This window comes from Pteropus alecto, unplaced genomic scaffold, assembly GCF_000325575.1.
Source record: "Pteropus alecto unplaced genomic scaffold, ASM32557v1 scaffold7, whole genome shotgun sequence".
In the NCBI taxonomy this organism is placed as follows: Eukaryota; Metazoa; Chordata; class Mammalia; order Chiroptera; family Pteropodidae; genus Pteropus; species Pteropus alecto.
This window is the reverse complement of record NW_006494614.1, coordinates 19,487,032-19,499,025: the sequence shown is the minus strand read 5'-3', so window position 1 is coordinate 19,499,025 and position 11,994 is coordinate 19,487,032. Positions and strand designations below refer to the sequence as shown.

General features: G+C 33.6%; 1 protein-coding gene across 1 annotated transcript in view; it reads right to left on the bottom strand.

Moving 5' to 3' along the window:
• Positions 1-524: 524 nt before the first annotated feature.
• The window catches only part of TMEM30A (transmembrane protein 30A), a 36,779-nt gene continuing 25,309 nt past the window's right edge, over positions 525-11,994 (bottom strand). The window contains exons 4-7 of the mRNA XM_006926375.3: positions 8,764-8,851; positions 7,584-7,727; positions 5,513-5,719; positions 525-3,136 (exon numbers count right to left, since the gene is read on the bottom strand). Of these exons, the coding sequence (XP_006926437.2) occupies positions 2,943-3,136; positions 5,513-5,719; positions 7,584-7,727; positions 8,764-8,851 (633 nt within the window). The 3' untranslated portion in view covers positions 525-2,942. The remainder of the gene's footprint in view (positions 3,137-5,512; positions 5,720-7,583; positions 7,728-8,763; positions 8,852-11,994) is intronic.

Genomic DNA, 11,994 nt, shown 5'->3' with positions numbered 1-11,994 from the left:
TACTCTCTCTACCTTCCCCTCAAAATAACCATGTTCACAAAAAATGAAATTTTGCAGCTTAACCAACAAAGGACCATACTATAATTCTAAGACAGTGTTTCCATGAAGACAGGTGGTGAACAGAATAAACAGCATTCATTAACCCTAGCTTTCGGCTGCCCCCTTTCCTAGTTTGGCTTCTCATTTCCTGCATATCCCGCCTACTTCATTATTTTCACCATCTTTGCTTCTCTACCACATCTTCAATTTCTATTTAACAGAGATTTCTCCTGATCTAATAAGAAATTTAGCCCATCTGCCTATAATTTAGGTGACAATTTGTACACTTACTGGTAAAAACAAATGTTAATAATATAGAGTGTGATTTTTATACATACATACACACACACACACATACACGGCAATCAAATCTAGGCATGAAAAAGTTCAAACTTGTAATTATTGATCTTGAGCTAAAATTTAGTGCTAAACATTAGCAACACAGGGACATTGTTATTTTAGCAAGACACTTGGACGTAGCAAAATTAATTTTGTTCATTTTTATTAATACATAACATACTAACAGAAAGTTATCTTTTTAATATAATCAAGGTTACAAATAAACTTACTAACCACTAAACAAATAATATGCACTTGACTCTTCCCTTGTTTGAATAATTCTCTATTAGGTAATACAGTTATTTTTACCAATTTATTTTTAAACTGCCTTATTATTTCAATGAAAATTTCTTAGCCTTTACTTATTAAATAATTCCTTCAATTGCAAAACTTGATATATCAAAATACTTCCAGCAAGTTAATGCATTCGTGAATGCCTTCTATTTAACCTAGTTGCCTTAAAATGTAATATGATTTTTTGAAAGTTGAATATTACATCAATGTTTCCAAAAGCTGAGCATAAAGCTCATAAGAGACGTTTTCTCTCCCCGATGCTTCACAGAGGCCATATGAATGTTCCACATTCTTCATATTTACCAACAGGAATCCCTTAAAACTCAAATGGCAGGAGACAGGGAGAAACTGAAGCTATAAATGTACCTATAAAGTAGATAGAACTTCAAATATATTTTAAGATTCCATCTTCACCACAGATGAGAAAGTGCTGGAAGGGTTCTTCAACTTTTCATTAGCAGCACCTTTGATCCCCCAATTAGAAAAAGGATGCACGATAGCAATCCTTAAACAGCACAAACTCAATCTGGAAAGACTAGTAGAAACCCCTCTCCCCCAATGATACAGCCCAGAAGATCAACTGCCATGTGCAAGAGGGTCAATTATCAGAATAAATAACAAAATTCTGAAGGCCTAACAAAACAAAGAATATTTTTAGACAAAGAATACCCAATGCACTTCGAAATTTCAGGATCATCATACATTAAGTACCTCATGCAAGTAATATTCTATTAGTTAAAAGTCATTCTGAACTACAAGTTCTTTTAACTGAATTTCATGTTATACAAAACTTAAGTGTGGCACATTTCTATTAACCATTACATTATTTAAAAAAAATTAATCAAAATTGATACATTACTCAGACCTTTTGATTTAAAATATAAATGAGGGAAACCATTACAAACTCTAAATAAACAGGCATTCTTCTACACAAACATATGAGTAAAAAAAAATTGCAATTTCAATGCAATTAAGCCTTCTGATTAAGACATACATTTTCATGCATGTGAAAAAAATAACTTTACATCCGAGAGTAAGTTCCATAGCAAAGAAATTACAGCATTTACTCAATAAGAAATATTAAAATAACTCTAGGTAATAGAAAATAAAATAGCTTCAATCATATATATTATAATTTATCATGTACATACACCAAAATCTCCAGAATGAGGAAATTTAATAAAGTTCTTTTTAAAGTATGTTTTAGGAATACCAACTAAAACAATTGGTGCCTTAACTGAAGAGAATGTGAATACACATTCATATATGACCTATATGAAAATTGCCCAAAATTTCTGCAATATAATATTAGTACTTAAGTCAAAACACTTACCTGCAAAATAAAAAAAGCTTGAGGTATTTCCAATGCTGAAGCAAATTTCTGAATGTTAAATACCATAAGAATGAAAATGGTCTCCTTTGAACATTTACATCTGGGTTACAGCTGAGGCAGAAGATAAAGGTCTGCCAAGAAGTTTTCCCATCTCACTTATATTTTTTTGTCCCTTATGAAGTGTAAGCTTCAAGGGAAATGATTGCAAGTAAAAATATATCAAGTGAGTTGGGGTTCCCGACTGCAACATCTTGACCAAATGGAAAGAGGAATTTAAATTCTCCTATCTGAGTCCTACTTGACCTCTTCAGATATGAGCACTAAATTTCTATGCTAGGCAAGGTAAGCATATCCTTTGAAATCAAAACTAAGCTTGAAAGAGAGCTGTACTGAAGGTATTAAATATGAACCACCTCACCAAAGATGGCACTTTAAGCCTTTACACACGACACATGAAAATGATGAAGTGTTTTATTTAGATTTGGTCTTTCTTCATCTTTTCATAACTCTGAATCCCGAAAGGTTAAAAAGCTGTTATACATCTTATAATCCCTTTCTTCACACAATAGTCACATATATACAGCACGTCAATATAATATTATCAACACAGCATAAACATTTAAGCAGTAGACGCATTTCACATGAAAGAGGCTCTATGCATCATATGGCCTATCCCAACAAAAAGCAAACATTAGAATGCCATTTCAGCAGTTAAGAGTGCTAATATGATCAATATAGCTAATCCGTTTTATACCCGTCACATATTTTCATAAGTCATCCATAAGGAAGAAGCAAAGGACAAAGACTGTTTTTTAAATAAAAAGTTATGTGCCAACTTCAAAAAATGACATACTAACCAGACATCGGCATTCAAAAGCTAGGTTGAATAGGACTGGCCTTGATGCACATGCGGTAAATTTGTTTTCAGAATATAAAATTAAATGGTAATGTCAGCAGTATTACTACTGTTTCTGTATTTATGATTAATTACTAGTAGTACAACTCCCAGAAGGAAGGAGATGGATCCAATAGCGATGTAAGCAATCCCCAAAAATGGATTTTTTCCTCCCATCCATGAAATAGTGCTTAAGATCATCCGTTTTCGTCCATCAAAAGAATGTACAGGGTAATCTGAAGAGTGTATAGGAAGATTTTTCCAGATCCAGTTACTTGATTTTTAAAATACAACTTAAAAAGTTGGCATTTAATTACCTGTAATTCAATTGTATAATTCTATGATATATAGGCACCTTACTCATATGTTCTGGATCACAAAATAATTATATAATTAATATCTTGAAAGATTTGTTTAGCAAATTAAACGTTTGCTGTAAAAGCCAATATAGTTTGCAAGCAAATTTCATGGTTAAATCAACTCACTACTTTTGCTCATTACATAGGAGGGGCAAAAAGCCACAAAGAAATGTAATGCGAAAAAATATTTCAGATGAACAGCAATGAAATCCACAGAGGAAAAGGAGGTTTGACAGACCAAGAGACAATGAAAGAATGAAGGAATTAGAGGTCTCTGTAAACTCATAGAGCATGTGTAGCAAGAGTGTAGTTATGGGAGTATAAGAAGACTCTGAGCATGGGGTAAAAAAGCACGATACTGAAGATTTAACTTACTGATTTGGAGTAATGATAAAACTCATGGTGTGACACAGGGAAGTGATGACTAAAACAGAGTAGAAGTGAAGGGTGTATTTTTAAAGAGATTTAAGAAATGGGACACCAGTGTATTGGATGAGCTATCTACATGGAGCAGTTCTAGGTAGGATTTTAGCAACAGTCAGGGCAGAGAAGAAAATAGAACCAAGTCCTTATGTAGAAAGTTTACAATCTTTTCAAAAAGTGTCTTTTGAATCAAGTATTAGGCCCCATCTGTTTCTCTGGGCTTCTGCAATTCTCTAAATGACTCCAAATGGCAGTATCAGCTCAACCAGTTTAAGTAGATTTACACTGATTGAGGTAGGAATGATTATAAGAGCTCTAACTAACCCAACACTCTGGGAAACGTAGTCTCAAATCACCATGCTAGAATCTCTCTGGATAGTAAACCTAAAAAACAGACTTCTGCTTAATTCAAATATCTAGTACTCCCCTTATACCTAATTTTGATAGTTAATCTTTGAGGTTTTGCAGGCCCAAATTCCCATCTTGTCAATCTTTAAGATATTCCGCATTCTCCTGACAGTTCCCCTCTCAATGCCTGGGAGGCAAACTGTCAACCAAGCATTCCTGGGTGCTTCACAGCCTTTTCTTTATTATACTCTAGGCTTCAGGTTTGGATACTGTGACATAGCTGCCCTTTACTTTGCCTATAGCTTTAGGATAACATTCTTTTCTACCAGCACCTGAACTGGATCTGTCTGTCCAAAATTGCTATGTGGGCCTACTTTCAAACACTTGGCCACTATCAATCTGTCACTATCAGGTCATACTCAGTTGTATATTGAGGTGCAAAATCAAGGGACTAAGGATCCAAAAAAACCATTATTTTGAAATGAGGGCTACTAATTTAACCATTTGTGAATCCAATATAAAACTAAAACTATATCCTTATGGCTAATTTGGATTATGAAAAATCAAAAATGCAAAGATCAGCAGCAAACATTTAATATCTGAGAAACTTTTCATTCATAAGATATACAAGCAATAAACTAGAAATTAGACAATGTAAGGACTTTGTTTAGAATAAAAAGTAGTGCCCAATATTTCCGTCTTAGGAAAGACTGCATCTAGGCTTATATAGATTGGTTTAAACTAGCTAGAAATGTAGCCTATAGTGGTGGTTGATGGTAAAGTCATGACCTTTGGAGTCAACACCTTGACCAGGAGCCCCAACTCTTCTACTTATTTCCTATGTAACCTTGGTTAAGTTACTTAAAAGCTCTATATCCTGTAGTCTTATCTATATAGACATGGAGATGATAACTCCATCATAACGCTTGAATTAAATAAAATAATTCATGAAAAGTACTTAGTACAATGTTGACATATAGTCAGAACAAATAAATATTTTTCAGCACTGAAAAGAACATCTAAATTATTAATGTGGCACACTACAGCTAATGATAAAAATGTTTTGGTACTATGAACAGAGCAATAATTAGAAATAATGTTGATAAGAACTAACACATCTGATTTTTAATATGGAAAAATATATATTAAGACAGCCCAGTACCACACTTATATAAGAGACACTGAACGGCCCTGGCATCAAGCTCAGTTACAATCTCCCTTGTAAAAATATCAAGTTCACTAGTAAATTTAGCATCTACATTTTAAATAATTTTACCAAATAACATGCTTGAACCCTAGTACGAAGTATTTTAAAAATGTAAGACATTTCTGGAAGATATAAAAGATACTTTCTCAAAAATTCTTATTAAAATGCAGAGGTCAAAACTAAAACACAAAGTAGCATACCACATAACTGAGATAAGGTTGGACTACACCCCTTTCAAATTCTATGAATCTGTGCACATGGCCAAAAAAGGATACTGTATGTGATATTCAAATAGTATTGTCCAGCTGGTAATGTTGGATGTAAATCACTTTTCCGCTCAATAAGACGATATAACTTACGAAAAGTAGGTAATGCTGCAGTACGCATCCAAACAATAAAATCCTCATTTATGAACCCATTATTATCTTGGTCAGAATCCAGCATGTATACTGGTTTAACCCAGTTTACTGGCTTTGTTGTACCTGAAAAAGGAGGGGTGGTCGGAGTGAGAGAGATAAAATGTTCAATTCTATTAAGAGTTTAACTGAAAATTCACACTCTAATAAAACAAAGATATGCAATGCACATTCTGAATATTTTTCTTATTTTCAAAGGTATAAATATATTTACAGTCTAAGGAAGTCTTCAAATGTAGAGAGAAACCAATTTGTCATGTAATAACATAATTACAAAGATTTGATTGCTATCTAAATTAAGAGAATACTGAAAGTAGGCTTTTGAGTATATACCGAAAGGCAGGTGATTTAACGCAAAGATATAATGGTAAGAAATGCTATACTGTAAAATTAAGGAGATATAAAAACAAAAATAAATTTAGATTTATAATAAATAATTGGGGTTTAAAAGAAAATTTGCTGTAGTTTTAAAAGATTATGGCTGAGTAGTCCATTGCACACATGTACCACATCCTTAACCAATTGTCTACTGCTGGGCACTTTAGGTTGCTTTCATATCTTGGCTATTGTAAATAGTGCTGCAGTGAACATAGGGGTGCATATAACTTTTTTTGAATTAAGTGTTTTGGCTTTCTTCGGATAAATACCCAGAAGTAGAACTACTGTGTCATAAGGCAGTTCTATCTTTAATTCTTTGAGGAAACTCCAAACTGTTTTCCATAGTGGCTGTACAAATTGCAATCTTACCAACAGTTCATGAGGGTTCCCTTTTCTCCACATTCTCACCAACATTTGTTTGGGGATTTATTGATGATAGCCATTCTGACAGGTGTGAGATAATATCTCATTACGGTTTTAATTCACATTTCTCTAGTCATTAGTGATGTTGAGCATCTTTTTATAAGTCTATTGGCCATCTGTATGTCTTCTTTAAGGAAATGTCTAGTCAGACTGCCCATTTTTAATTGGATCTTTTTTTTGGTATTGAGTTGTATGAGTTCTTTATAAATTTTAGATATTAACCCCTTATCAGATGTATCATTAGTGAATTATCTTCTCCCTTTCAGTAGGAGTTGTATTTTCGTTTTATTGATGGTTTCCTTTGCTGCTGTGCAAAAACTTTTTAATTTGATTTAGTACTCCCATTTACTTTTCTTTTGTTTGCTCTGCCTGAGGAAATATATCAGAAAAAATATTAGTAAGAGAGTTTGGTGTGCATATATACAATGGAATATCACTTGGCCATAAAAAATAAAATCTTACCATTTGTAACAACATGGATGGAGGGCATTATGTTAAATGAAATAAGTCAGAAAGAGAAAGACAATACCATATGATCTCACTTACTTATGGAATCTAAAGAACAAGATAAACAAAACAGAAACAGACTTATAGATTCAGAAAATAAACGGATGATTGCCAGAAAATAAACGGATGGTTGCAGGGCTGGGTGAAAAATGTGAAGGGATTAAAAAGTACAAATTGGTAGTTACAAAATAGTCACGGGAATATGAAGTACAGCATAGGGAATATAGTCAAAAATGCTGTAATAACTATGTGCAGCACCAGGTGGGTGTTAATCAGGGGGTTCACTTTACATGTTATATAAATGTCTAACCACTATGCTGTATACCTGAAAGTAATAAAAAGAAAATGACAAGAAGTGAAATTTGTGGAGGGGGGGGGAAAGAGAATGGCTGATATGCTTATAAGGGAATACAAGAGAAATTCAAGATTAAAAGTATATACTTCCTTTAGAAGTTTAGAACATTACAACAGACTACATATTTTACCTCACTATATGAAGTTAACAAGAGTTGTTTTTAAAAAGTATAACTTTCTTAAGATTCTAAAGAGAGAAAATTTTAGGTACTTTATTAAAACTCTTAAGCTTATACTATGTTTGAAAGAGATATTAGTAATATTTTACCTTTAAATCGTTCATCTAGGGGGCCTTCTCCAGGGGGATTTCTGAATTTCACATTTTTATCTGTCCACCAAGCAATACCTTTCTTTTTCAAAGGAATAGATGTCAAATAAGATCCATTGCCAACCAGAAACAATTGTAACGTATCTAAACACAAGAAAAGGATGATCTTGCTAAATACCTATTGAAAATACACAGTACCTGCTTTACTCTATGAGATGAAGATCTGGTATTTGCTCATCATATAACAGAGTAGTTATATGATGTACATTTGCTCTTGCTTATTCATGTGAATTAACTATTTTAACTTTATAATCCAGATGGACTTCTCTTCCCTCACTACAGTTCTAGGTCACTTCCCTATATGGCTAGCTGATACGTGATTAAGGTCAAATGTTTTAATATTAACCCAAATGAAACAATTTGCAAGGTATATCTGCCTCTCCTCCTTTCCTTTAAAAACTGCATTCCTAAATAGCTTATGGCTTATCCATTTCTCTATCTGTACTGTATGTGCAATACGATAGCTAGTGGCTACAAAGCTACAGAACCTTTGAAATTACACTGGCCCAAATGAATATGTTTTGTAAATCTATAATATGCATCAGATAGCGAAGAGTTAGTATAAAAGATAGAATATAAAATATCTCATTAATAACTTTTAGACACTGCATATAATTTATATGCTGAAATAACATCTGAGGCATACTAGGTTCATTAAAATATATTATTAAAATTAATTTCACTTTTCATTGTTTTTAATGTGACTACTAGAAAATTTAAAATTATATACATCTCAGATTTATGGTTCACATTATATTTACGTCAGACAGTGCTGCTCTAAATGAGCAACTATAGCTTCCTTTTAATGGTATAAATATTCAAAGTTGATGGGAAAGGTAGCCTGGCTTTTATCATACATGAAAGAGGAAAGTTATTAGCAAAATGCCTCTGCTTCTCTCTTCCCAAAAACAGAAATTTATTTTTAAAGTATAAGAATTCCCAAAAGTCACAAAGTATTACAATACTCCACTAAATTACTAATTGATATATTTATTTTAAGGTTGCTGAATTTCTCAATTTCATTCATGTTTACTAGACTATCAAATCTGTAATAAGATTATACAAATTTTCCTAATGATATATGCATATATCCATATCTTTCTTTGTATCTAGATCATACCATTAAACATGCTGTTGGCAATAGCTCCACAAGGAGCAACTGGTTTGTCTTCATTTCTTCGATAAGGCTCACATTCCTTACTGGGATTCTGATGTTTAGAAGGGAAAAAAGAGAGAAATTTATTACTCAGGCCTCCGGGATAACTATGAACTAGCCCTAGTCACTAATAAAAATTCAATTCCTACATGCTTCTCACTTGGCAGTGCATACAAAATGAGTCTGTATTATAAATAATGCCACATTTCAATATCCAAATATATTCCTCAATATTACTGTATTTTTAACGTAACTTTTCTTTGCATATATTTTGCCATATAGGCTTACATCAAATTGACATTTTTTGATTTTCATATAACACAGAAATCATAACACAATGATTTTTCTGCCCAAGAAAAATAATAAGCAGTCTACTAGCAATCCAGTTGTAACATAATGAAAGGAATCTTAAACTGGAATTAAAGAGACTGGAGGTTCTAGTTCCAGCTGTGTACTACGTGCATTTGGGCAAGTCTCTTGATTTATCTGCGTCTCACTTATAAAATTAACATGTTCAACTAGATAATCTAAAATTTTGTAATTTTGAGTTAAATCCCCTATCAAGAGAAAGAGGGAGGGAGGGAAGGAAGGAACACTCACGGAAGGATAAGGAGGAATTTGTTCTATGTTTCTTATTAGGATGAAAAACCAACAATAAAAACAGAGCCCTGAGGGAGGGAGGGAAGGAAGGAAGGGAGGGAGGGAGGGAGGAAGGGAGGGAGGGAGGACTAATTCAGATTCCTAAATATACCAATCTTCTATAAATTGTGCATTCAGGTACAAGGAAACTAAAAATGCTGGTAAGAAAAGGAGCATCTGCCTATCCTCCAGATTTGATTTTCACTTAGTCCCTATTGAAGATCTCAAGGAGATATAGCAGTTGCGGAGTTAAATGGAGTTCTACCAAGTTTGAGATTAGATATATGTCTGAGTTGTTCTGGGACTCCAAGGCCACATTAAGCCATATCTCAAAACACATAATCTTTAATATTTGGCTTCTCAACTTTTTTGGTCCTTAAGCCATTTAGATTTATAAATTTAGTACTGTGAGAATGTGAATGTAGACAACATATAACTAACTGGTTTATTACTATTTGAATGTTTTGATGAAAACTGTGATTTTGAAAAAAAAGTTATTAAATTAAATAAACTTTTAGTAGGCTAAATATATTCTAGCCACTAAATTCTTACGCAAGTTTTAAAAGAAAGGAAAATATTATTTACTACTTATGCATCGGGTACTGAACTAAGCAATGCTAGGTACTCTGCAGTAAATAACTGGCTTAGGAAAGCCATTTAATAAGTACCTAATATGTACCATGTACCATGCAAGGTGCTAGAAACAGGAAAAAAAAAGTGAAGTCCCTGCTTTTAAGTGGCTTACAATGTAATACAGGAAAAAGATCCATATACAACCAACGATAATATGAAATAAGAGCCATGATAAAGGTGTCTATATTCATTCAACATTATTAAATGTGTTCCATGTGCTAGGCACTAGCTAGGCACTTGGGTGTATGGTCAATAAAGAAAGTCATGCTCCTTGCCCTCATAAGTTTACAGTGTAGTTGGGAAGACAGAAAATAAATAAGTAAACAAATATATAATTACAAATGGCTATAAATGTTATGAAAACACTATGCAAGTAATTAATGGGGGGAGGTTGGGGGAGCTACTTTAGAATCAATGATAAGAAAAAGTTTGTCTCTAGAGGTAGTATCATTTAAGTTAAGACCTAAAGACGAGCAGGAGACAGCCATGCAAAGAGCAGGCAGAAGACAGTTTAAAGAAGAGAGAGCAGTACATGCCACTGAGAAAGAACTTGATATTTTGAGAAGGTAAAAGGTAAATGTGTTAGAGTATAGTAATAAGGTGAATAACATATGATGAGATTGGACAGTTACGCATAGCTCAGATCATCCTGAGATTTTACTCCAAGTGCTAGTAAACCACTGAAAGATTTTAAGCAGAGAGTGATATTTATTTTTTTAAAGAGCACAACAGCAGCTAGGCAGAAAATGACCTAGAAAGGAAGGGCAAGAATGGATGATGTGGAAAGACAAGTTTGTTAAGCAAAGTAAGAAGTGATTTAGAGTATGAATAAAGTAAATACATAAAAAAGTTATTCCACGTCACAGGGCACTACAGAAAACAGCAGGCCTTCAGATGAGACAATCTCTAGAGAAAGGCAAAAACCACATTCTAAACAAATAAAATGAAATGCCAAAATGGGCAGATTACTTGTGTCACCAGGCAGGATTAGGGAACTACTTTCAAGGCCCAGGGCAGCCAGACCAGGTATATTAAAGATAGAATATAAAACAATAAAGACTGGAATGGTATGTTGGTATCAGACTATGAAGAGTCTTACACAAAATGTTAAGTACTTGGACTTCTTAAAATTTTTAAGAGTCACATGGTCTTAAAACTCATAGTTTAGGGATCAATAAATGACTGCAGGTGAAACCCAGACTAGCTTCTATTTTTGTAAATAAAGTTTTATTGGAACACTGCTATAGCCATTCATTTATTATCTACAGCTCCTTCCATTCTACAATGGCAAAGGTAAGTAGCTGCAACAGAGACCATATGACCTACAAACCTGGAAATAATTATCATCTGGCCCTTTACAGAAAAAAATCATCAACCCCTAGTCTAGTCTAAAAGCTTTGCTTACAGTTTATAAGAAAAGAATCAATCTCAGCCTCTCTTGCACTCAGTGGAGAGAGCTTATATCTAAATAAAAGAATTGTAAATCCACCACACCACATCTGGGTCTTTGAACATAACCTATCTACAATCCCAATCAACAAACTGAGAAAGGCTTAGGGACTTGGTGTGTCTCTAGGACATCACCTTCTCTGGATGTGAGTTCTAAAACTTAGAACCCAGAGTAAACCCTACATGGATTGCAAAATATTATAGGCCTAACCAGACTCTCTACATAGACTTGTTATTTCTTCAGAGCCCAAACATCAGGAACTAGCAATGAAACCAGTAAGGACAGCCTAGGGCAGCTATATGCTTACCAGGACCATTCCGGTCACAATATGATCTTAAATTGCATTCTAATAGATTCACCATTTCTAAGAAATCCTAGACTGCTCTGGGACTCTGAAGGTTTATTGTATTGGTAACAAGAACATAAAATACTTGCGCAACAACCACTACTATGAAAAGTTGAACAACAGTCAG